The 25,429-nt window shown below is 38.2% G+C and overlaps 1 protein-coding gene across 1 annotated transcript; it reads left to right on the top strand.

Moving 5' to 3' along the window:
* The first annotated feature begins 3,789 nt into the window (after window positions 1–3,789).
* nom1 (nucleolar protein with MIF4G domain 1) lies at window positions 3,790–15,478 on the top strand. The gene is made up of 12 exons (XM_026947582.3): window positions 3,790–4,903; window positions 5,498–5,610; window positions 5,730–5,867; window positions 7,535–7,592; window positions 7,849–8,175; window positions 9,903–10,013; window positions 10,966–11,130; window positions 12,006–12,127; window positions 12,257–12,389; window positions 12,817–12,948; window positions 13,256–13,365; window positions 14,884–15,478. Exons 1-12 carry the CDS (start codon window positions 3,944–3,946, stop codon window positions 15,044–15,046), a joined length of 2,532 nt encoding a protein of 843 aa, XP_026803383.3. The 5' UTR covers window positions 3,790–3,943; the 3' UTR covers window positions 15,047–15,478.
* Window positions 15,479–25,429: the final 9,951 nt, after the last annotated feature.

The following is a 25,429-nucleotide window of genomic DNA, read 5'->3' as shown; positions in this document are numbered from 1 at the left end:
TGGTTTTAATGGTTATAATGTGAATTGTATTGGTTTTCATGGTTATAATGGGAATTGTATTAGTTTTAATTGTTATAATGGGAATTGTAATGGTCTTAATGGTTATAATGGGAATTGTAATGGTCTTAATGGTTATAATGGGAATTGTATTGGTTTTAATGGTTGTAATGGGAATCGTAATGGTTTTACAGGTTTTAATGGGAATTGTATTGGTTTTAATGGAAACTGTAATGGTCCCTGTGGGTCTCTACTGGTAATTTGTTGCCTTCTGTTGGTGACATGTTATGTCTAGTGGATACCATTAAGGACCAGTAATGGTAATGGTTTTAATGGTTAACAGCTGATGATTTGTAATGGTAGTTGTAGTGGAAACCATTAGAATTTCTGTGATGGTTTCTATTGTTTGTTTTTTTTGTTGCAGAGTGGAAAATTTCTGGATTGAAATGAAAACGCGTGTCTGAGCGAGGAGGCCCACAAACTGATGTGAGAAGCTTGTGGAAGAAGCTTGTGGAAGGCTACCGAAGCATTTGATTCAAATACAAGGCAATGCCACCAAATACTAAGGAAATCTATGTAAACTGAAAATCAGATATAGGAAATAAAAACTGAAATAAATCTGTCTCTTAGGTATTATTTTGAAATGACCTTTTATGGAAATAGACACCCTAATTGACTAAACACAGGAAATGTATGGAGTTGTGAAAAATAGAGGTCGAATGTCTTTAAACTTTTGACTTTTCTCTGTGTAAGAAGGGCACTCTGATATCGGTTATATATTTAGAAAGCCAAGCCAATTGCCGTAATAAATCACTCCCACTATTACAGGTGAAGATCAGTTACTATATCAGTACTACATTTACAGCATTTGGCAGAGAGTTCCTTATTCACAACAACTTAGAGAAGTGATTTCTTTATAGTCAAAACATTACATAAGAGGTTTAATGCCAAAGTTTGTTTTTCAGCTGGAAATTCAACCAGAATTTCCCGGTTCAGTGTGTAGGACACAGCCATGTGCTGTAGAGTTATTATAGCTCTCTCAGGTTAAAAAATACCATATACAGCTCTTATCTTGAATTATATAAGTTGGTGGATGAATGATCTGCCTGTGATTGTACTCTCTAATTGTGACAAAATATGATTTCCATGTAATATCCCTATACACTCAGTGTCTATTTTATTAGGTAAACCTAGCTTATACTGTACTTACTTTCATTAGATAGTTATAATTAGTTACTCAAACCACGTTATTACATAAGAGGAAGAGTTGGATCAGTAGGACTGTCATCCGTTCACCATTACAGCCCCAGACCTGTTGTTTTTGTTAGGATGATGAGTACATTTTTCTCCAGACAATTTTGCAGTTTTTGAAGTGCTTGGCATGCTTAGAAAACTTTCCATCAGATGTGCTGGCCATTAGGGTCTGGAAAAAGTTTGGCCCTGGGTGTGACATTTTACTTTAATCCTGGCATCCAGTTTCATGTACATGAACCAAATTTGGTAGGCATATGTGTCTTCTTAAGGCAGACAAATTTCACATCCATAAACTCAAGCCGAAGTCAGACATTTTGGATTTTGTGCACTTTTAAATACTCCTCTCGCAGGGTTCACGAGATTCAAACCAAAACTGGTCAGCGTGATGTCACGAGATGCACAATGTTAAATTGAAAAGGAATACATTGAAAAGGAATGTTGATATCGTAAACAGTGTAGCCATGGCAACGTAATCAATTAAAGTCATGCCGCTCAACCAGAAAGTGTGGTAAAATTCCCAAACACCACACGCACATGCTGATAGTGGTTAATTATTATCGCACCATCAACCAGCAACAGAAAGTGAGGCTTTTTAATGCTCCTGCTAAAGGGTTCTTAAGAATTAAACTAATTTTGCTCATGATAGTATTGTGATATTGTAGCGACCTGCAGGGATTTGGAAGCTGGGATTATAATACAAGAAATACAGGAATATAGAGGCGATAATATACAATGATTGGGGAAACTTCTCATCAATCAGTGGCATGCTACCAGCCTTTGAAATGCCCATGGGTGCCGGTGGTTGGTGGCCAATGCTGGGGGTGGGTGGGTTGTCTTTGTTTCAAAAAAAAAAAAGAATAGAAACCCTCATAGCATCTGTAATGGTTATAATGGGAATTGTAATGGTTTTAATAGTTATAATGGGAATTGTAATGGTTTTAATTGTTATAATGGGAAGTGTAATGGTTTTAATGGTTATAATGGGAATTGTAATGGTTTTAATAGTTATAATGGGAATTGTAATGGTTTTAATAGTTATAATGGAAATTGTAATGGTTTTAATGGTTATAATGGGAATTGTATTGGTTTTAATGGTTAAAATGGGAATTAAAATGGGAATTAAAAAATAAATGCAAGCACTGGCAAGCACTAGGTTAGAACACAGGAATTTTAGTGCAAGAGAATGTGACTGACAAACAAATACAGTGGAGGCCAGTTAATGACATTCGATGAAACTTTTTCACACATCTCATGTTACCATACATTTCACGAGGAAGGAGAATTATCTAGAAATGCTGAAGCAACACCTCAAGTCAGCCAGAAAGTTAAAACTTGGAACTCTGGGTAGTCCAGTGGGACACAGATCCTAATCATACTTCCCATGTTGTAACAAACTGGCTTAAAGACAACAAAGTGAAAGTATTAGGGGTCATCACAAAGCTCAGAAAATTTTGCTCATAATAGTATTGTGATATTGTAGCGACCTGCAGGGTTTTGGAAGTTGGGATTATGATACAAGAAATACAACAATATAGAGGCGATAATATATAATGATTGGGGGAACTTCTCATCAATCACTGACATGCTACCAGCCATTGAAATGCCCCTGGGAGCTGGTGGTTGGTGGCCATATTTGACTTTGTTTCAAAAAAAAAAAAAAGATACATTTTATTTGCTTTATTTGGTTGTGCTGTTTTCTTGCCCTGCTAAAAAAAAAATAGAAACTCTCATAGCATCTGTATTGGTTTTAATGGTTATAATGTGAATTGTATTGGTTTTAATGGTTATAATGGGAATTGTATCGGTTTTAATGGTTATAATGGAAATTGTAATGGTTTTAATGGTTATAATGGGAGCTGTATTGGTTTTAATGGAAACTGTGCGTCTCTACTGGTAATTTGTTGCCTTCTATTGGTGGCATGTTATGTCTAGTGGATACCATTAAGTGGATACCAATAATGGTAATGGTTTTAATGGTTAACAGCTGATGGTTTGTAATGGCATTTGTAGTGGAAACCATTAGAATGTCTGTGATGGTTTCTATTTTTTCTGTTTATTTTAGCAGAGTGGTCTACGTAGTGAACACAGTAGCCTGCATTCACTAAACTAACTTCCGTATCAGTGTGGAAGGAGACGTTACGACACCTATGATGCTAGATTGTGAAGGAAATGTTGATATCCAAAACACTGTTTCCATGGCAGTGAACATCGCTGCTCGCTCGGTGCTTGGCCCCACCAATCACTGCTTTCAGCTAGAACTTGTGGATTGTTTTGTTTTGTTTTTTTCCTCACAGTCAGCATGTTTCATTTATTTCTGTAAAGGAGCTCCTGTGCTCATTTTTTATCTCAAATCTCTGTCTCCACGCTGTGAATAATTTAAACAAGCATAGTGACAATAAATCATTTTTCTTTCATCTGTCCATCCATCCATCCATCCATGGAGAGCATGTTGCTCAGTTACACATTATGTCCAGCAGGTGGCGGTGTGAGCGCTCAAGCCGCAGACAGCAGGAAGTGCCGAAGAAGTAGAAAGCGGAAGCAGAAAAAAACAAAGATGGCTGCCTCCATCTTCCATGCGCGTGCTGTGTTTTGGTCTGAACGGCGCACTTTTCTTTTTAATCTGCAGCACTGACGCTGCTAATAAAACTGTAAAATAATTTATTTTACGCGTTTATATATCCAGAACATAAATATGAAACCTAAATTCCAGCGAAAAGGAGGCGGAAGAGGGAAACAGTCCAGAGACAAGCTGCACAAATTCATGGTTTCTGTCCACAACTTTGTCCAGAGTGAAGCAGGACATAATGAACTGGAGTCCCACGGCCACATGGAGATGCTCGCTAAAAGGAAAAGTCGAAAAGAAATGCGCAAAGAGAAGCGGAAGCTGAAGAAGAAGAAGAAGATGAAGGCAAAGCAGCCTGCAGAGGAGAGTAAACAGAGTGGCAGTGTGGATGCTGCTCCACAGAAAGCTCCACCAGCCATCAAACCCAGACCCCAGTCCAGCTCTGCTCCTGCTCCTGCTCCTGCTGAGCTCAGTGACAAGGAGAAGAAGCCGAAAAGAAAAGTGCATTTCGAGAAAACTTCTCCTCAGCCTGAGAAGAAAGCCAAAGTGCAGACCATGAGGAAGAAAGCTCTGATTGAAGCCAATGAGCTGGAGGACAGAGAGATCAAGAAGCTGGAGAAACGGCTTGGTCTCCATAAGAGGAGGAACAAGAAGAGCCTTCCGCAGTCCTTCATCAGCGACGGTCTCGATTACATCCTGGGCATTCTGGAGCCTGGAGGAGCTGCTTTATACGACAGCGATGAGGACGTGGATTCAGCCAAAGCGAAGAACAGGCTGGAGAAGTTAGAGGAGATCAGTGAGGATGAGGAGGATGAAGATCACGATGAGTCAGAGCACACGGGTGAGGAGGAGGATGAGATGAAGGAAGAAGAGGAGGAGGAGGATGAGATGGAGGAAGAGGAGGAGGAGGAGGAGGAGATTGAAGGAGATGGGGAGGAGGAAGAAGAAGGAGAAGAAAAAGAAGAAGAAGAAGAGGAGGAGGAAGAGGGAGAAGAAAATGAAGAGGACGAGGTAGAGGGAGAAGATGCATCAGAAGAAGAGGATGAGCAAGATGATGGAGATGAAGAAAATCCCCAAGACAAATTGTCTGTAAGTCAATATGGGCTCCAACTAATCATTATTTTTATAATTGATTAATATCTCTCTCTCTCTCTCTCTCTCTCTCTCTCTCTCTCTCTCTGTGACTCTCTCTCTCTCTCTGACTTTCTCTCTCTCTTTCTCTCTCTCTTTGACTCTTTCTCTCTCTCGCTCTCTCTCTGATATTTTCTCTCTATCTCTCTCCCTAACTCTCTCTCTCTCTCTCTCTCTCTCTCTGTCTGACTCTCTCTCTCTCTGTTCTAGTCTCTATACTACAGATTATATATATCAGTATGCGTAGCAGTGATTACCAAAAACATGTACTCATGTCTGGAAAGAATCAATGCATCCCTGATTTTTTTTTTTATCTAAATGAAATATGAAAATATTATAAAATGAAAAATGCAGTGCCACAGCATGCTTCATAACATCCACCAACTGTTCAATATTCAAATGTCTTGCTAACTATTTGAATCAAATTTTATAAATTTAGTTGTAAATGATTTCTTCCTCAAGCGAATAAAATCCTCTTAATGTCGGTTTATCTGACTGATGCGTCTGTGTGTTACTGCTGTTAACGCTGGAATATCTGCTGTGTTTGTTCAGAGCAGTGAGCCGACAGGTAAATACGTCCCTCCTCATCTCCGTGACGCAGCCGACAGCAAGCGCAGAGCTGAGCTGGAGCGACTAAAACGCAGCCTGAAAGGTCTGATAAACAGGTGCGTGTGGATCTGAGTGGACGCAGAACATCCTCTGTGTATAAATTCTCACCAGATGTACCTGTGTTACGATTGGTCAGTGTCGTGATCACATGACTGACTCTGTTTGTGATTGGCAGGTTGAGTGAACCCAACATGGGCTCCATCAGCGGGCAGGTGGAGGAGATGTACATGAGCAACAGCAGGAAGGACATGAACGACGCGCTGACTGAAGTTCTGATGGCCGCCTGCGTTACGCCAGCGCTGATGCCTGACAGGTGCCTTTTCATTTCATATTCATTCTGCATCACAAACAGGACGAGGTTGTGTATTACTGTAGAGTGTTTATAGTAGGCTAATAGCTAGCTAATAACACTGCATACACACCAGCAAAGGACAAAGCGCCAGGCGACCAGTTCGCCTGTTTTATCAATGTTCTACATATAAGTTATGACCAGGAACGAATTCTTATAGAGCTGCTCTAACGTAAGTGATAACAGAAAATAACTGTTTCACACGAATTCAGCACCATTAAATGTAACTCTAAATAAAAATAAACTAATTGCTGCGTTATAAGAGAAAGAAAACACTTGTAGATGTGCTGTTATTAAAAAAATATTCAAACGTCACTCGTTATTTTCCTATATTTACCTGCTTTGGCACAATACACCTTTCTGAGACTATCAAAAGTATTGGCACTGTTTGTTTTTTAGAATAATGAGGAGCATTTAATATATATTTCAATATTAAATATATTCCCTATTTCCTTCTCTCTGTGTTTACAATTTGTTATTGTAAATAAGTCATTGAACATTTCTGTTAAAAGAAAAGATACTGCCGTGCAGTTTTGCTAAATCTCGTGACGTGTCTCACGTTACGTGAAATTGTCTAGAAATTTTCTGATATGACTCCTAATTGGAGGAACAAGGTGGCTTCGAGGTTAGCGCTGTTTCCTCGCACGTCCAGGGTTGGGGGTTGGAGTCCCGCCTCCGCCCTGTGTGCGTGGAGTTCTCCTCATGCGTCGGGGGTTTTCTCCTGGTACTCCAGTTTCCTCTCCCAGTCCAATGACATGCGTTGGAGGCTGATTGGCATTTCTGAACTGTCCGGAGTGTGCGAATGTGAGTGTGAGAGAGAGTGTGTGTGTGTGTGAGAGAGTGTGTGTGTGTGTGAGAGAGTGTGTGTGTGTGTGTGAGAGTGTGTGTGTGTGCCCTGTGATGGGTTGGCACCCCGTCCAGGGTTTTCCTCCGCCTTGTACCCCGAGTCTCCTGGGATAGACTCCAGGCTCCCCGTGACCCTGTGTAGGATAAGCGGTAGAGAGAATGGATGGATGGATGGACGAGATGGATGGATGGATGGATGGATGGATGGACGAGATGGATGGATGGATGGATGGACGAGATGGATGGATGGACGAGATGGATGGATGGATGGACGAGATGGATGGATGGACGAGATGGATGGATGGATGGACGAGATGAATGGATGGATGGACGAGATGGATGGATGGATGGATGGATGGACGAGATGGATGGATGGACGAGATGGATGGATGGATGGACGAGATGGATGGATGGATGGATGGATGGACGAGATGGATGGATGGATGGATGGACGAGATGGATGGATGGATGGATGGATGGACGAGATGGATGGATGGATGGACGAGATGGATGGATGGATGGACGAGATGTGATTACGTTTGTTACAGTATTAAGATATCTTTTTAGCGATACTGCAGTAGTCATTAAACATTAGACTGTATGTCATTTATGTCATAATTATGTATTTATTATTGGAACTTAAAAAATGCTGAATAGGCCGCACCTATATAAAGTTATATTAGATGTTATACTGTATATAAGACAGCGTTAGAAAGGTGTAACATTCTTGCATGTTATAAGCGTGTTTATGATTGCCTGTTTTTTGTTTTGTTTTTCTTCCTCAGGCTGCTGATGGAGCACATTTTGTTAGTCAGTGTCCTGCATCACACAGTTGGACTGGAGGTAGTGTGTTTCCTAACAGGAGTTTTTTTTAGTTAGATGTTGATGTCTGACTGTTAAGTAAGAACACAAACACTCTGTGTTTAATTTATTAATAAATTAATCTTCCATCTTGACTCCATCAGCACTGTGGGATATGAAAAGTTGTTATATTCACTCATTGTTGTTATGTGTTATTATAATTCTGATTGATTACTGATAAGGACAGCTGCTGTATTGTTGATTAGTGTAGGAATTAGATTTTCTCTCTGTCTCTCAGGTTGGTGCTCATGTCCTGGAGACGGTGGTGCGCCGCTTCGACGAGACCCAGCGCGACGGATCCATCACGGGTAAAGAGTGCTGTAATCTGGCCTCCATGATGGCGCACATGTACAACTTCCAGGTGGTGCACTCGCTGCTGCTGTTCGACGTGCTGAAGCGGCTGCTGGCGTCGTTCACGCCGCAGGACGTGGAGCTCATGCTGCTGCTGCTGAGGAACGTGGGCTTTTCCCTGAGGAAGGACGACCCTCTGGGCCTGAAGGAGCTGATATCTGAAGCCCAGCGCAAAGCCAGCGCAGAGGGATCGCGTTTCAGCGACCAGACCAGAGTAAGGACCAGGAGGTGTTCAGGTTCTGATGTTAACTCGCATGGAGATCTTATTTCAGTAGCAGTGCAAATTTATTTAAGTTCTCAAACAACATTCCATACAGAAGTCTAATACAGAATACTTCATACAGAAGTCTAATGCAGAATACTTCATGCAGAAGTCTGATACAGAATACTTCATGCAGAAGTCTGATACAGAATACTTCATACAGAAGTCTAATACAGAATACTTCATGCAGAAGTCTGATACAGAATACTTCATGCAGAAGTCTGATACAGAATACTTCATACAGAAGTCTGATACAGAATACTTCATACAGAAGTCTGATACAGAATACTTCATACAGAAGTCTAATACAGAATACTTCATACAGAAGTCTGATACAGAATACTTCATACAGAAGTCTGATACAGAATACTTCATACAGAAGTCTGATACAGAATACTTCATACAGAAGTCTGATACAGAATACTTCATACAGAAGTCTGATACAGAATACTTCATACAGAAGTCTAATACAGAATACTTCATACAGAAGTCTGATACAGAATACTTCATACAGAAGTCTGATACAGAATACTTCATACAGAAGTCTGATACAGAATACTTCATGCAGAAGTCTGATACAGAATACTTCATACAGAAGTCTAATACAGAATACTTCATACAGAAGTCTAATGCAGAATACTTCATGCAGAAGTCTGATACAGAATACTTCATGCAGAAGTCTGATACAGAATACTTCATACAGAAGTCTGATACAGAATACTTCATACAGAAGTCTGATACAGAATACTTCATACAGAAGTCTGATACAGAATACTTCATACAGAAGTCTGATACAGAATACTTCATACAGAAGTCTGATACAGAATACTTCATACAGAAGTCTGATACAGAATACTTCATACAGAAGTCTGATACAGAATACTTCATGCAGAAGTCTGATACAGAATACTTCATACAGAAGTCTGATACAGAATACTTCATACAGAAGTCTGATACAGAATACTTCATACAGAAGTCTGATACAGAATACTTCATACAGAAGTCTGATACAGAATACTTCATACAGAAGTCTAATACAGAATACTTCATACAGAAGTCTAAAACATGAGCACAGGAACTAAGGTTTCTGTGGACCAGGAGCTATCTGGGATGGAGCTTCCTGTATTAAAGGTTGTGAGCTGGTCAAGCCCAAGAGTCTCTGTCTCTCTCTCTCTCTCTCTGTCTGTCTGTCTCTCTCTCTGTCTCTCTATATCTGTTTGCCTCTCTCTCTCTCTCTCTCTCTCTCTCTCTCCCTTTTTCCTCTCTGCCTGTCTTTCACTATCTGTCTTTCTCTGTCACTCACTCACACTCTCTCTCTCTGTCTCTCTATATCTGTTTGCCTCTCTCTCTCTCTCTCTCTCTCTCTCCCTTTCTCTCTCTGCCTGTGTCTCACTATATGTCTTTCTCTGTCACTCACTTTCTCTCTCTCTCTATCTGTCTGTCTCTCTCTGCCTGTCTCTCGCTATCTGTCTTTCTGTGTGTCACTCACTCACTCACTCACTCTTTCTCTCTCTTTCTCTCTCTTTCTCTCTCTCTCTCTCTCTCTCTCTCTGTGCCTGTCTCTCCCTATCTGTCTGTTTCTCTCTCTCTCTCTCTCTCTCTCTCTCTCTCTCTCTGCCTGTCTCTCACTATCTGTCTGTCTCTGTGTCACTCACCTTCTCTCTCTCTCTCTCTCTCAGGTGCGGTTCATGTTAGAGACCATGCTGGCGCTGAAGAACAACGACATGCGGAAAATTCCAGGTTACGACCCCGAGCCTGTGGAGAGACTGAGGAAGCTGCAGCGCACGCTGGTGAGACACGTTCACCACTAGGGGACAACAACTCCCTACAAAACACCCGAATTTTATATGTGACGATGATTTTAAGTTAAATATTTGTCAGACATGGAAAGCACATGGAGGCTGGGGGGAAAGGTCACTTCCGTTCTAAATATAGTTAAATATACCTCAATAAATGTAAATTCTGAATATATTTATACCACAGCATTGCTGGATTCTTGATCCTATTGGTCAACTTAACTGCGTTTAGTCAAGCAAGCATAAAAGTTCGAAGTATTATACCACAGCACTGTTGGGTTCTGGATTCTGATTGGTCAGAAGGTGTTGATTAATTTTCTATAACTGCAGCTCTGACAGTAGTGCAGCTGAAATGACAGGTTACTCTTAATACACTCGCTCTAATATGTTACTGTTTCTATAGTAACAGCTGATTCTCAGGGACTTGTATGGCAGATGCTCCACATAAACAGATTTAAAATGTCTAATTGTTGAGAATGTGAGGTTTTCTGTAAGGAGATGTTTATTTTACATTTAAGGAAGGAGTCTCCAGTGTCAGCGCTTTGTAACAGTCAGATGTAAAGCTGTAACTTTTATGTTTTTTTGGTATCTTGATGATAGAGGAGTTTGTGTTATAGAGGGGAAAAAGAGAGGGTGATTAGAGAATGACAGTTTATAGCTGCTCAAACATAAGTGAGAACAGGAACTAAAATGTTCCACATCATTAAATATAACTAGAAAAAGATTAAAAAAGCACATCATTGTTTAATAAATTAATAAAAATAGTAATTATTGGCATATTGCTGTGGTATAAGAAGAATGAAACACTTATATAGGAAAACAGCCTCCCTGGGTTGAGGGAAAGCACATCCCAGGGATAATCCCTGCTGTTGATTAGTTTCCCATAATGGCGTGACCTAAAGGTGTTTATTCTTTACTTTTTATTGTGTGTTGTTGTGTTGTGAAGATCCAGAACCGGGCAAGTGGCACTGATGTGAAGCTCAGGGTTTCTTTGGAGAATCTTCTGGAAGCGCAGCGCGTTGGTCGCTGGTGGATCGTCGGCTCGTCCTGGAGTGGAGCGCCCATGATTCAAGACGACAAACCCACAGCGCAGCCTGTTAAAGGGGAGCAGGTGAGGGGAAGATTGAAACTTATAGTTCTGTGCAAAAGTCTTAGGCACATGCAAAGAAATGCTGTAGAGCAAAGATGCCTTCAGAAATAATGAAATTAACTGTTTCTACATTTAAAAAAATACTATAAAAGCAGTAAACAGTAATAAATTAAACAAAGGCAATATTTGGTGTGACGATCCTTCGCTTTAAAAAAAAACAAACAGTATCTCAGGTGCAGTGTGTGCAGTTTTATAAGGAAATGAGCTGGAAGTGTTACTGAGCATCTTGCAGAAGCAGCCACAGTTCTTCTGGAGACTTTGACTGTTGACTCGCTTCTTATTTCTGCAGCGAAACCCAGCAGCCTTCATTATGTTTTTATCTGAAAAGTGACTCTTATGGAATCTGCTGCTTTCTTTACTGACATACAAACATTTTTCTGTAACATTTCATTTTGTGCTGGAAAACTAATGTTTGGAATCTGAAATGTTTTTGTTCTGAATCAGTAATGTAGAAGTCAGAAAATAAACATCTATAATAAAGTTTGTACTAAAAGAAAAACTAGGATGCCTAAGACTTTTGCACATTTCCAGCACAATACAAACTGCACCAAAGGAGGGAAAGGACGTGGGATGTGAAAGCCGGTTATTTTTATTGGGCAGTGAATTCTGATCTGTGAATTTATGAACTGTGGGCTTGTGAACCAACAGAAGCCAAGAAGGTCTCTGGTCAGTAAAAGTACAGGGTAGTGTGTGCTGTTTATTATTTATGCTGTTAGCATGCAGCCATCTTGTGCACTAGGGTTTTAGTGGATAAAAATGTTTTTTTCTGTCTGTCTGCTAGGATTTTCTTGTTAGCAATGACACCTCTGATATCTGTGTCACTGTTCGTCTCTCAGTTCAGTGCCAAAGTGCTGGAGCTGGCACGCAAACAGCGCATGAACACGGACATCAGGAGGAACATCTTCTGCGTCATTATGACCAGCGAGGATTACCTGGACGCCTTTGAGAAGCTCCTCCGGTTTGTAGCACATTCTCACGGTCATTTTTGCTCATTGATTCCTTGTTTGGTCTTTTAGTCATCTTTCCTGAAATCTCAAGTACCCACTCAAGCAGTCGTACTGTTCGCTTTCCGCTTTCTTTTCACTAGACTGGGTCTGAAAGGTCAGCAGGAGCGTGATATCATTCACGTTCTGCTCGACTGCTGCCTGCAGGAGAAATCCTTCAACGGCTTCTACGCAGTTTTAGCAGAGAAGTTTTGTGCACATGACCGACGCTTCCAGGTAACACAAGCGATTGTTTTCCATCCCATGTCCTTTCCCCTTCGGTGAATTTTTCTTTTTTTTTTTACATTTCAGGACTCCTGACTTTTTCATGCTGATAACTATATTCTCTGTTTGCTATAATTTTCTTTCAACTACCGATGTGCTAAAGATTGAAAAGAAAATCCTGACAAAGCTACTCGAATTACACAAAAAAGGAAAAAAATTCTCTCATATAAAACACACAGCATATAAAAATCTCAGTAGATAGACTTCTGCATGTCTCGGATGCAGTAAAACCCTCATCAGTTGTGTTGATGTCTGTTTTCCCAACAATGGCCAAGCAGCTGACAAATTTAGTGCATTACAAGTTCATATAAATTTAGCTCTGTTACTAATTCGATAGATAACAATAAAAAAAAATCTAAAAATAATCTTCTTCTTCCAGATGACTTTCCAGTTCTGTCTGTGGGATAAGTTTAAAGATCTGGCAACCCTGTCGAGCAGTTCCTTTACAAACCTCGTCCAGATGGTCACGCACCTCTTAACCAAGAACTCCCTCTCGCTCTCCATCCTGAAGGTAGGCTGAGATTACCCAGAATTCCCTGCTCACACGGTTCGGCTGTGTTCGAGGCACCATGACTGATTCGTCACTGTAAATTATTATGATTATACTTGCATTTTTATCGTTATATGAATGATTGACATCTCTAATTCATTTTAAATCAATAAATCTTGATGACAGGAATAAGCTTACTTCCCTACAGGATTACAAATTCAATTATTATAGATTATTCACATATTTAAATGTGATCTTCTCTTTTCATCTACTGTTTATATGATATTCTCTCTCTCTCTCTATCTCTCTTTCTCTTTCTCTGTGTCAGGCCATAGAGTTTGGAGAACTCGATAAGCCCAAGGTAAAATTTTTGAGGCAGATCCTCTCTAAACTCTTACAGCAGACTCAGGAGGAGGATCTGGTTCAGATTTTCACCCGGTGAGTTTCCAGACTAAATAAAAGTCCCCATAAACATAAGCAGACATCACACACACATACAGACTTGATAAATGTATGAGCATATAAAAGTATGAAATTAGTACAGACCCCTGGATGTTGCCCGAATCGCTTCATTATTTCATCTTTAAGTCATCGTGTTAATGCTGCAATCCATTGTGTTCAGAAAACTCAGAAAGTTTCAAGTCGACTTTCCCGAGTTCTGATCCAAAAGCGTTCCAGTGCTTGGGTTCAGAAAAACATGGACGCCCAGAGCAGGGTGGTATTTGCGTGCCTAGTCTCTGAATTTGATAAACATAGTAATAAGATCTGCATGAATTATTTCTGTGCGATTAACGAAGAGGAATGAGGTGTAATGTAGGTCAACTGTCCTGTTCATCTTTGCTCGTCGTAAATTTGGGCCGAAATCAGTAGAATTATGTTACAAATCTAAACGTTAGCTGTTAAAACACCTTTTCACAACAGAAAAAAAAAAATATATATATATATGTGTGTGTGTGTGTGTGTGTGTGTGTGTGTGTGTGTGTGTATATATATATATATAGGCCCGGAAGTATTTGGACAATGACATTTTGCCTTTATACACCACCACAATGGATTTGAAATAAAACAATCAGGCTGTGATGGAAGTGTAGACTTTCAGCTTTATTATAAGAGTTTCCACAAAAATATGGCATTTACCATTTAGGAATTACAGCCATTTTCAACGAAGTACCTCCATTTTCTGTTTCCATGTTCTGTCATAAAATTCTGTTTTTAAGTAGAAAATAATGCAAAAGGAGCTCTGTTCGACTCTGTTTGACTGTGTGTGTCGCCATATTGTTGTGACATCAGGTTTGTTTATGTCGGAGAACTCGGACAACACGGAATTTTGACCAATTTCCCGACTTCCCAGTTGAATGACCATTCTGTCACACATTTCTGTACCGGAGTTCGGGTTTTTCCGAGTACGATGGATTGAAGTCAGAATAATACTTTGTCTTGTCTAAACTGATAAACTGACAGTGATGTCATTTCCTTTAAACCCTTATCAGGAATCCCTGCTATTTAAATTCTAGTTTTGTTCCTTTCAAATAAAGCTAGTTTGGCTTAAGTACCCTTTTAACTAGAACTGAACTTAATGAGCTGATACAATTTGCTGGTAAAGAGTAGTTACTAAGTAAAGAATAAAACACCTCATGTTGTGCTGTTATAGGAAAATAATCAATGATGGGTTGGTGCTCATTATTTTTCTATTACAGCAGGTCCTGGAGTGTTTTATTCCTCTTATGCCACAGTAATTTGCCAATAATTTCCATTTTTCTTATTAAAAAACAACACGTCATACTTTTTATCCATTTATGCATACTTTTTTAACACTTAATGTTGATGTGTCCACAAAACTAGTTAGACCACTAGCTAGCCATGAGGTGCTTATAAAAGTGCCTCGAGATGCTGTTCTTATAGAAACCGAATGCTGTATGAGTGAAGTTTGAGCTTTTGTGTGTTCTCTGTGATCAGGATTTCTGGAATTCCTAAGCTAGGAATGCTACGTGAAGGACTGAAGCTCTTCATCAGGCACTTCCTGCTTCGGAGTGTGCAGACGGAGGGAACGCTGCTCACCGAGAGGGCCGAGGTCGCCATCAAGGCCATGGAGGCTCGCGACGCCAAGCTCAAACTGTAGCACACACACAGTTTCTATCTGAGACTCGTGATGAAAATTTTTATTAATTGAACAGACTTCGTCCAGGAGGTGGCTCTTCAACCCAAATAATGAGGACGATGTTTTCTAGGACTCACTTTTTTTTTCCTTTGCAGTCCATTTTAACATTTTTAGTGGAAGGAGCACTCGATGTCCGTGGCCACTTTAAACAAGGAGCCTCAGCTGTGGAAAGAAGCAAAAAAAAACACCTGTTGGTCGAATATTCTTTATACTTTCATAATATGTGAAGAACCTGGACTATAAAAACTTTCATTCTCAAATATTTCATTATTAATAACAAAGAAAAAGGTGCGTGAGTGTCATGACAAAATGTCAAGACAGACTCGGAAAATGACTAATTCAGGTGTCAAGATAACCTTTTCAATAAAACATTTAACAGATGCTTTATAAAAATTTGGAGTATGTGACATTTTGTGAATTTAATAAAGTATGCTGTCATCTTCTAAGAAGGGTAAGAAAGAATAAAAATAATAATAATAATAATAATAATAATAATAAGAGGAAGCATTGTATAGAGCGCTTTTCGTAGTGCTGTGCAATCAAGTAATAAAAACTAAATGATTAAAAATAAATATAATGCACTTAAATTAAAAAACAGATGAAGTAAAAATATGATAAAATATAAGTATGAAAGTCCAAGGATGTGTGTGATATACATCTATATAAATATATATATATATACAAAATACAAAATAATTCAAATAACAGAGGTGGTACTTTACGCACATATACTTTACACACACGCACACACACACACATATATATAGATAGATAGATAGATGGATAGAAGAGAGTAGAAGATAGATATATAGTGTGTGTGTGTATACATACAGTCAGGTCCATATATATTGGGACAGTGACACAGTTTTGGTAATTTTGCCTCTGTACACCACCACAGTGGATTTGAAATGAAGCAGTTAAGATGTGACTGAAGCGTAGACTTTCAGCTTTAATTCAAGGGGTTTAACAAAAATATTGCATTAACCGTTTAGGAATTACAGCCATTTTTTACAGAGTCCCTCCATTTTCACAGGCTCAAAAGTAATGGGACAATTGACTGATAAGCAGTTTCATGGCCAGCTGTGGCCTGTTTCCTCCTTATATCATGATAAATTAAGGAGATAAAAGGTCTGGAGCTGATTCCAAGTGTTGAATTTGCATTTGGTAGCTGTTCATGGGAACTCTCAATATGCCGTCCAAAGAGGTGTTGATGCAAGTGAAGGAGGCCATCATTAGGTTGAAAAACAAAACAGACCTATCAGAGAGATAGCAGAAACTTTAGGAGGGCCAAATCAACAATTTGGTACATTCTTAAAAAGAAGGTGAGCTCAGCAACACCAAAAGGCCTGGGAGACCACAGAAAACAACTAAAGTGGATGATTGCAGAATTCTTTTCTTATTGAAGAACAACCCCTTCACAACATCTAGCCAAGTCAGGAACACTCTGGAGGAGGTAGGCCTATCATTGTCAAAGTCTACAATCAAGAGCCACCTTCATGAATGTAAATACAGACGGTTTACCTCAAGATGCAAACCGCTGGTAACACTCAAGAACACAAAGGCCAGATTAGACTTTGCTAAAAAACCTCTAAGGCAAAATTACCAAAACTGTGTCACTGTCCCAATATTTATGGACCTGACTGTATATATATATATATATATATATATATATATATATATATATATATATATATATATATATATATATATATACAAAATAATTCAAATAACAGAGGTGGTACTTTACACACATATACTTTACACACACATAGATAGATAGATAGATAGATAGATAGATAGATAGATGGATAGTGTAGAAGATAGATATATATAGTGTGTGTGTATATATCTATCTATCTATCTATCTATATATATATATATATATATATATATGGCCTGGTATTATATCTTTTTATTTTGGCATTTAATTGAAAGTAGTACCTCTGCTATTTGAATTATTTATATATATATATATATATATATATATATATATATATATATATATATATATATATATATAGAGAGAGAGAGAGAGAGAGAGAGAGAGAGAGAGAGAGAGAGCACAGCTAGTTATCATGAGGTAACTTGGCCTTATTTCTGAGAGAAATCTTTAACCAAAATGCCTAAATTTTCAAAAATCTTACCTTCTGTTTGCTAGCTAGCAAGTTAACACAAGCTAACGAGGTATTCTCTGAGGAAAAAAGAGGGAAAAACAATTTTTTTGAGCACCATGTGACAGAAATTAGCATGAAGGGTGATGTTGAGGTCATCTGTCTGAGGTAAAACCTCACGGCCTCTCTGAATACCAGGCCTCGCGCGTGTGCTAACATTGACCCGCGGAATCGTAATCTGACTCTTTTAGACTGTGGATGGAAAAAAAAAGAAAAGAAAAGAAAGAAATGCTCATGGTGTTGTGTGTTCACGGGTGAAATATAGCTCGCATAGCAGAGGCTCGCTGCTACATTCGAGGCCAGCGCCTGATTAATTAGCAACATTAGCATCGGCGCGGGCACGTAACGGTCAGAGCGCGCCAGCGGGTCATCCGGGGTCAAAAGCTCTGAGGAGACGTTTCTCCTTCAGCAGCCTTCCTTCAGTCTCCACTGACTGCACTAGTTAACATAAAAAGTCTTACTTTAGCTTGAGGAAAGACTCATTTTGAATAAAACACCTTGCTGTAAATATCATTAACCTTCAGAGAGTTCTAGAGGTTTCTAATAGATTTGAATGTGTTTCTGTTGGTGTGTGTAGCACAAGATGTTGTTCATACTCCTGATTTTAACTTCACAAGTTAGGTTTTTTTTTTTTGTTGTTTTTTTTGTAATGGACTTTTACATATGGGTATTATTATGATTTAGATATTTTCACTTCTTAATTTTTCATATGTAGGACATTTTTTTCTTTTTAGATTCTTTTTTCCATCTCATTTTCTCACATAATTTATTTATTTGCAAGTTTTCACATGTAGGATGTATACTTTAATCTGTCATATATATATATATATATATATATATATATATATATATATATATATATATATATATATATATATATATATATATATATATATATATATTTTCACAGTCCATTTATTGTAATGAACTTTTACATATGGATATTATTATGATTTAGATATTTTCACATCTTAATTTTTCACAAGTAGGACATACGGTTTTCTATGGCTGCATTTTTTCTTTTTAGATTCATTTTCCATCTCATTTTCTTACATAATCAATTTATTTTCAAGTTTTCACATGTAGCGCGTATACTTTTATCTTTCATATACTTTTTTTCACAGTCCATTTATTGTCACACGTTTCATTGATTTTCACACGGGATTTTCTCAAATAATGAATTTTTCGCGTGGGATTTATTCTTCACCTTTGTCATGTTACAAATAAACCACAAAAAAAAAACACAAATAATGTTTTGAAGACTTTTCCATGTCATTAAATTTAATTTAGAGCTTTACCTCGGACTGTTACAAAGCACTCGCACTGGAGACTCCTTACACAAACTAACTAAATGTCTCAGCAGAAAACTTCACCATGTCCACAAGTACGTTTTTAATCTGTTTATGTGGCACATCGACTGTACAAATCCCTGTAAACTATAGAAACGATAACATATTAGAACGAGCTCATTAATATATACACATGAATCACTTAACAGCTGGAACTACTGTCTGAGATGCTGTTATAGAAAATTAATCATCACCTTGTGACCAATCAGAATCAAGAAGTCAAGGTATAAATAGTAAATTAAATAGTGAATATAGCCACTTGTTAGTTTATTGTGTTTTCATATCCTTAACTTATATTCTATGTGAGCTGCTTCCTGTGTCTCCTTAATAGCTACTGTTTTTGGAAATAATTATGCTCTCAATCCACTATATCAACACACGTAACGCTTAACGCTCCAATTCTCAAACTGCAGGATGAGGGTTAAACTTAATTACACTAATAAAGGGCTAATAAAGACGATGTACCAAAAGATCAAACAAATGATGTGATGATTTATTTAAGCATTTCTCAAACGATTTGTGCTGTTAAAGGTCACATATTTCCAGAAACAGGAAGCACCTACAGTATAAAGGAAGAATGTGAGAACATTTTTGTTTCATGTTGCTATTTTTGTCACACTGTTTTATTGATTTATGGTTTTTAGATTTCGTACACTATTTTATTTCTTGTAAAGTGCAGCACTTTGGTCAATGCAAGTTGTTTTAAATGGGCTTTATTAATGCAGTCGGGGTGATACGTTTACATACGCCTTGCAGAATCTGCAAAATGTTCATAATTATTGGTGTAAATTGTTCTTATTTTGTCTTCTGGGAAACATGTAAATATCTTATTTAGCTTCTGAAGGGCAATACTAAATTTAAAAGAAATTTTAAAAAATAAACGCAATAATAACAATTTACACCAATCATCCTGTTCAAAAGTTTACACTCCCCTGGCTCCTTCTTGAGCATTGGTGAATGTTTGCACCTTTTGTAATGAGTCCCTCATTTGTCCTCAGTGTGAAAAGATGGATCTTAGTTGGAAAGGGGTCAAATATGCAGAAGATGCTGGAAAAGCAGAGAATGTGCAGGACCTGGAGCATTTTTCTGAAGAACAGTCGGCAGTTTAACTGCTCAGGACAAACAAGGGCCTCATGAACAACTATCACAAAACATAAGAACAGTCGTTGATCATCCAGGTAACACACACAGTATTAAGAATCAAGTGTGTGTAAACTTTTGAACTGGTTCATTTGTGTAAATTCAGTTATTATTTGGTCTCATGGACTATATGTAAACATCTGTTATGTGAAATAGCTTATTCAGGGCAGAACTGAATAAAAATTGTATTTTGCAAGATTTTGCAAGCTATAAGGTGCAAGACTTATGACCCTAACTGTAAATCCTATTTATTTGCTTACGCACATTAAATACAGCATTAATAAGTTACTAATGTTGATATTATCTGCTGCCTTTGCTACTTATATGTACATATTAGCTATGAAAAATGTCTGTGACCCTCTAGACTCTTATTTACGATTACACATGTGTCTACGCACTTGCTATTAGCAGTGTGAGAAGAGCTTCTTTTGCACTTCCCAAAACAAAACTTGCGATGCCCAAATTCTACCCAGGCTTCAGCGTTTCATTTCACCTGGATACTGTAGATTTGTACCTAAGAGCTGCTGCTGTAATCATAAAGACTGTCCTGTGCTCATCCCAGGACTCTTATTCCCAACCTACTCATCCTGAACATCCTGTAAACACACTCAGCACTGTTTGTCTTTTGTCTTCTACACCTGTATAGTGTAATGATGTGTAATCTGGTGTCACCTAGAAGAAGACAAGTTTCCTCTCAAGGTTTCGTCCTCATGTTGTGTCAGAGAGATTTTCCTCAATCCTGTCGCCTCTGGCTTGTTCATTATGGATCTAAATCTATAATTGTGTTTCATGACAATATCTACTGTTCGAAGTGCTATGCAATTAGAATTGAGTAGAATTGAGCTTCTTGCTATTTCCGTCAGTATTATTTACATGGCTAATTTACTGAAAGAAAGATATCTGGTGATTTGTAATGCCGCACTGCTGTTAAATTCATAGATACGTTTTAGAGTAATGGGAAATGTATTACTAAATAAACGAGGAAGATCATCCTGAGGCTCACACACTGTTGTATACACTGTGTAATATCCTGTGTGTTGTTGTTGTTGTTGTTGTTGTTGCCCAATTGATCAAGCGTAATCAGAGGTGTCAGCAGATCAAACGGCCTCGCAGTGACACATCTTTGTTTTTCTCACCGACTCGCAGAGGGAAGGCAGGCCATCTCGCGCAGATGGGCCACATTTCCGCGTCTCTGACAAAGCCAACATTGTCACCGTGTGTGAACAGAAACACAGTAACGGCAGGCCGGCCCACTAAGATACACACAGGTGACCAGAGAGAGAAAGAGTGTGAGTGCTGTGTGACTGTGTATGTGTTTATCTACGTGACTCTGTGTGTGTGTGTGTGTGTGTGTGTGTGTGTGTGTGAGGATCACACCTTCAACTGTTGGTGACCTCTTTTTGACCCTGTAATAGGAAGGAAATGTGGGAGATAACTGATCAGCTATCAAACAGGGTGTGTATTTGTGGGACGCAGATCATTTTATGCATATTTTCTGCATTTGATGTATTTTATTAGAGTGTGTATGGGTCTAAACTTCAGTCAAGTGGCGTTTATCAGTCTCTTTCTTTTCCACCCAAAAAAACCCTAATCATAAGCTAATATTAATGAACAATAAGAGTCTTTACGTAACTCTTGCTCTAATCTAGTTTACTGTATGGTGAAGGTAAGAGATGGAGGTCAGGAAAAGTTCACTGTCTGGTCAATGTCTAATGTTTGCAAAAAAAAAAAAAAAGTTGTATGTTGAATACATTGTTTTTTGCCCCACAGTGAAATACTGGTCCAGTGCTGCTGGATGAATCATGAAGGTGCGACAACATTTTGTGTTTTACGCATTTTATTTACATTATTTATTCATACATTCTTATACAGATCATTTAAAGACGACTTATTATGCTACTTTAAGCATAACTTAAGTGTTACATTTAATACAGGCTCTTAATTTAGGAGAATTTACTTTACATGCACAACTCGCACACAGTTAACAGCTAGGCGAGTTAACAGCTGTCCGTCCTGAAGTTTGGCAATAATTTAACCTGTCAATAGTTCCTCTTTCTCTCATTTGAACACATATTTAACTCAATATGATACAAATGTGCGTTATTAATTAACTTTTTTTTTTATTCTGAGTTAAAATGATGAAATAAGAAAGCGGAGAACATGAAACACCAAAGCAGTCACCTTGACCAACACGGTCCAACAGTCAATATTGGCACATGATTAATCCTTTAGGAACTTTCAGAAAGTTTGAACTTTATTCAGAGTATAGAAGTCTATAAAGATCCTGTATCTCCAGGGTTGGATGCGGTTTGGTCATTTTCCAGCTTCTCAAGAACCCAGTTTAGCTTTTAACTTACTCGATCAGGAATGTTCGATCAACAATAAAAAAAAAAAAAAAACATTTCCATAAATGTGTATAGCTAAAGTAGTAGGCTTACAGTGTTTATTTATTTATTTATTTATTTAGTAGTTTATTTAACAGGGACAATGGACAGTCCAGAATAGAATTAGCTACAGAGCTAAATTTCATCTGTAGTCCCTCGGAAGGAAATATGTTTTAAAAAAAGGTAAAAACAAAGTGATTTTTCACCAGATTATGGGTCAGGAAATCACTAACCTGTTCCTGACTCTGAACATACAGGCAGAATTAGCCATTTACTGTTCACCTGCTGTCCATTCGCCTACTGAACACTGAGTTAATGTTTCCTCCTATTGCGCCTTTGATCTGTTTTTGGACTCTTATCTGCAGCTGGGCAAACCTGTGCTTCGTGAGCAAATTGGGCTTCAGATCAATAACCAGTGCTTCGTGAGGCCAGCTGGGACCTGCGTAATGCTGATCGTCCTGCATGTTTCAGCCATCTGAGAAATGAATGGCCATTAGATCTGAAAGATGAGAAACTTGCCTTGGAGAACATATTAATGGCATTTCTTATGTGCTATACATGGTGTCATTTCTGTTCCTAAGAGAAAACTCATCTCGTTTTTACTGTAAAGCATAAGTTTAGCCTTTGATTTTGATTTCGTTGTTTGTCTATATACAGTATAACAATTTTATTTTATGCATCTTTTCCATTTTAAGTCATTATACTCCATTCTGCTGATAAACCCTGTTCTGTTGTACCATGTTATCTTCCACACTTATGTTCCATGCTGTTATGTTTCGATCCTTTTGTATTCCCCTGTTCCACCCTGTTATAGTCCACACTGTTACGTTCCATTATTCCATCGCTATGTTATGTTTCAACCTGCTGTTTCACCCTGATATGTTACATTGTGTTATGTAACTCTCTGTTATGTCACACTATTCTGCCTTATGTTACACTCTGTTATGTTACACACTCTACCACGCTGTTATATTACACTCTGTTTTGTTACACTCTTCCCTTCCACCCTGTTATATTACACTCTGTTTTGTTACACTCTTCCCTTCCACCCTGTTATATTACACTCTGTTTTGTTACACTCTTCCCTTCCACCCTGTTATATTACACTCTGTTATGTTACAATTTGTTACTCTTTGTTATGTTACTCTCTGTTATATTACACACTGTAACACCTTGGTACTCCCTGTTATAATACTCTATGTCATGTTACATTTTGTTACTCTCTGTTGGTTACACTCTTCCACCCCATTATATTACACTCTGTTAAGTTACACTTTGTTATACTCAGTTATGTTACACTCTTCCACCCTGTTATATTACACACTATTATGTTACACTTTGTTACTCTCTGTTGTATTACACACTGTTACACTTTGGTACTCCCTGTTACTGTACACTATGTATTGTTACACTTTGGTACTCTCTGTTATGTTACACTCTTCCACCCTGTTATATTACACTCTGTTAAGTTACACTTTGTTATACTCAGTTATGTTACACTCTTCCACCCTGTTATATTACATGCTATTATGTTACACTTTGGTACTCCCTGTTACTGTACACTATGTCATGTTACACTTTTTTACTCTTTGTTATTTTACACTATTCCACCCTGTTATATTACACTCTGTTAAGTTACACTATTCCACCCTGTTATATTACACTCTGTTATGTTACAGTCTTCACTTCCACCCTGTTATATTACACTCTGTTATATTGCACTCTATTATGTTACACTTTGTTACTCTCTGTTGGTTACACTCTTCCACCCTGTTATATTGCACTCTGTTATGTTACACTTTGTTACTCTTTGTTATGTTACACTATTCCACCCTGTTATATTGCACTCTGTTATGTTACACTTTGTTACTCTCTGCTATGTTACACTATTCCACCCTGTTATATTACACTCTGTTAAGTTACACTGTGTTATACTCAGCGATGTTACACTCTCCATCCTGTTATATTCCTCCCTGGCATGTTACATGCCGGTGCTTGACAGAGTAGAATAAAGATGTAACATGAAAATATTCATCTCATATCATTAATTTATTCCGAAGTGTAATAAATATTCAGGTTACGTGCTTGCACCATAATGCCATTAACACTTTTTGTGGTCCAAAGTGTTCCGCATACAGTGAATGATCCATTAAGGATGAATCCAAACAATTAATGAATGACATATTTGGAGAAGGTAGGGGTTCTCTGTTTGAAAATGGAAGTAATGTAGACTTCTCGTAGATGACGTATCTTAGTTTTCTAGGTTGGTGAAATCAATAGGTTCATAGACTGATTTTATTCAAGCTGATGGCTGTGAGGAAACTGTTTTAAAAATGCTAAACTGATATAGTGTGAAAGTGGCTCAACAGGCTGATTACTCAGGCATGGAAAAGCCTCCTGTAATCCTGAGGATCAAAGTCAGCCAATGCTCTTAAGTCATGCTCTGTATGCGCAACGGAGACGAGAGCCATAAACCAATCTCCCCCAATTAGCTCAGGACAAAATTAGAGGCACTTAACGTCCGACCGGATCGTTTCTCTCCAGCCGCATGCCGTTGAAGCCACAGGATGGTGATTATATTTAAATTGGCTCTAATTGAGTCTAAGGAGAGCTTCTTGGCAAAAAAAAAGAGCAGATAGATCACTGGGTTTATTAGCTTGTATTAGTAGAAGAGGAAATGCTCTGTCTGCTGAGAAATTGACTCGAAAGTCCCATTAAAGTGAGCAGCCGTGTAGACTGCAGAGCCATTGCCTTCTCCTGTTCATCATTTTCTTTTCACGTTCGTCTTAAGTGAAAAAGTCCTCCAGAGCTCTTAATCGAGGATCATTTATCTGCTGCGTGTCCTCAAGGGTAGATTAATGAAAATGATGGTGCAAAGCATTTCCAGCCAAGAGGAGTTTGTTTACATAGAATATTTCAGTAGTATAGCACATTTTAGCCCAAAACAGATTAAAAAAAATAATTTTTAATAGGATATACACAGACTACAGACCCAGACACTTTTGATTACTGTTTAGTTTTGGTGATACATAGGTTTATTAACTGTACAATGATAAAACTAAGTCTAACTTTATCAATAAATTTGATATTTAATGTTAGAAGTAAAACTATCATAAAATGTCACTGTAACTGACCGTCATGTGCCGCACTGTAACACGAATAAGGGACTCATTTAGGGGTCAAGTCCTTACGCAGGGTATGAAATAGTGGACTTACTCACATTCTGTAGTCACTAAGTCTAATATTTGTCTCATTTTGGGTTTCAGCTTCCTATATAATGTCCAGTATGGTATTAAGTAA

The sequence above is a fragment of the Pangasianodon hypophthalmus genome, chromosome 4 (genome assembly GCF_027358585.1).
Source record: "Pangasianodon hypophthalmus isolate fPanHyp1 chromosome 4, fPanHyp1.pri, whole genome shotgun sequence".
NCBI lineage: Eukaryota > Metazoa > Chordata > Actinopteri > Siluriformes > Pangasiidae > Pangasianodon > Pangasianodon hypophthalmus.
Note: the sequence above shows the minus strand (reverse complement) of the source record. Positions and strands in the feature narration are given on the sequence as shown.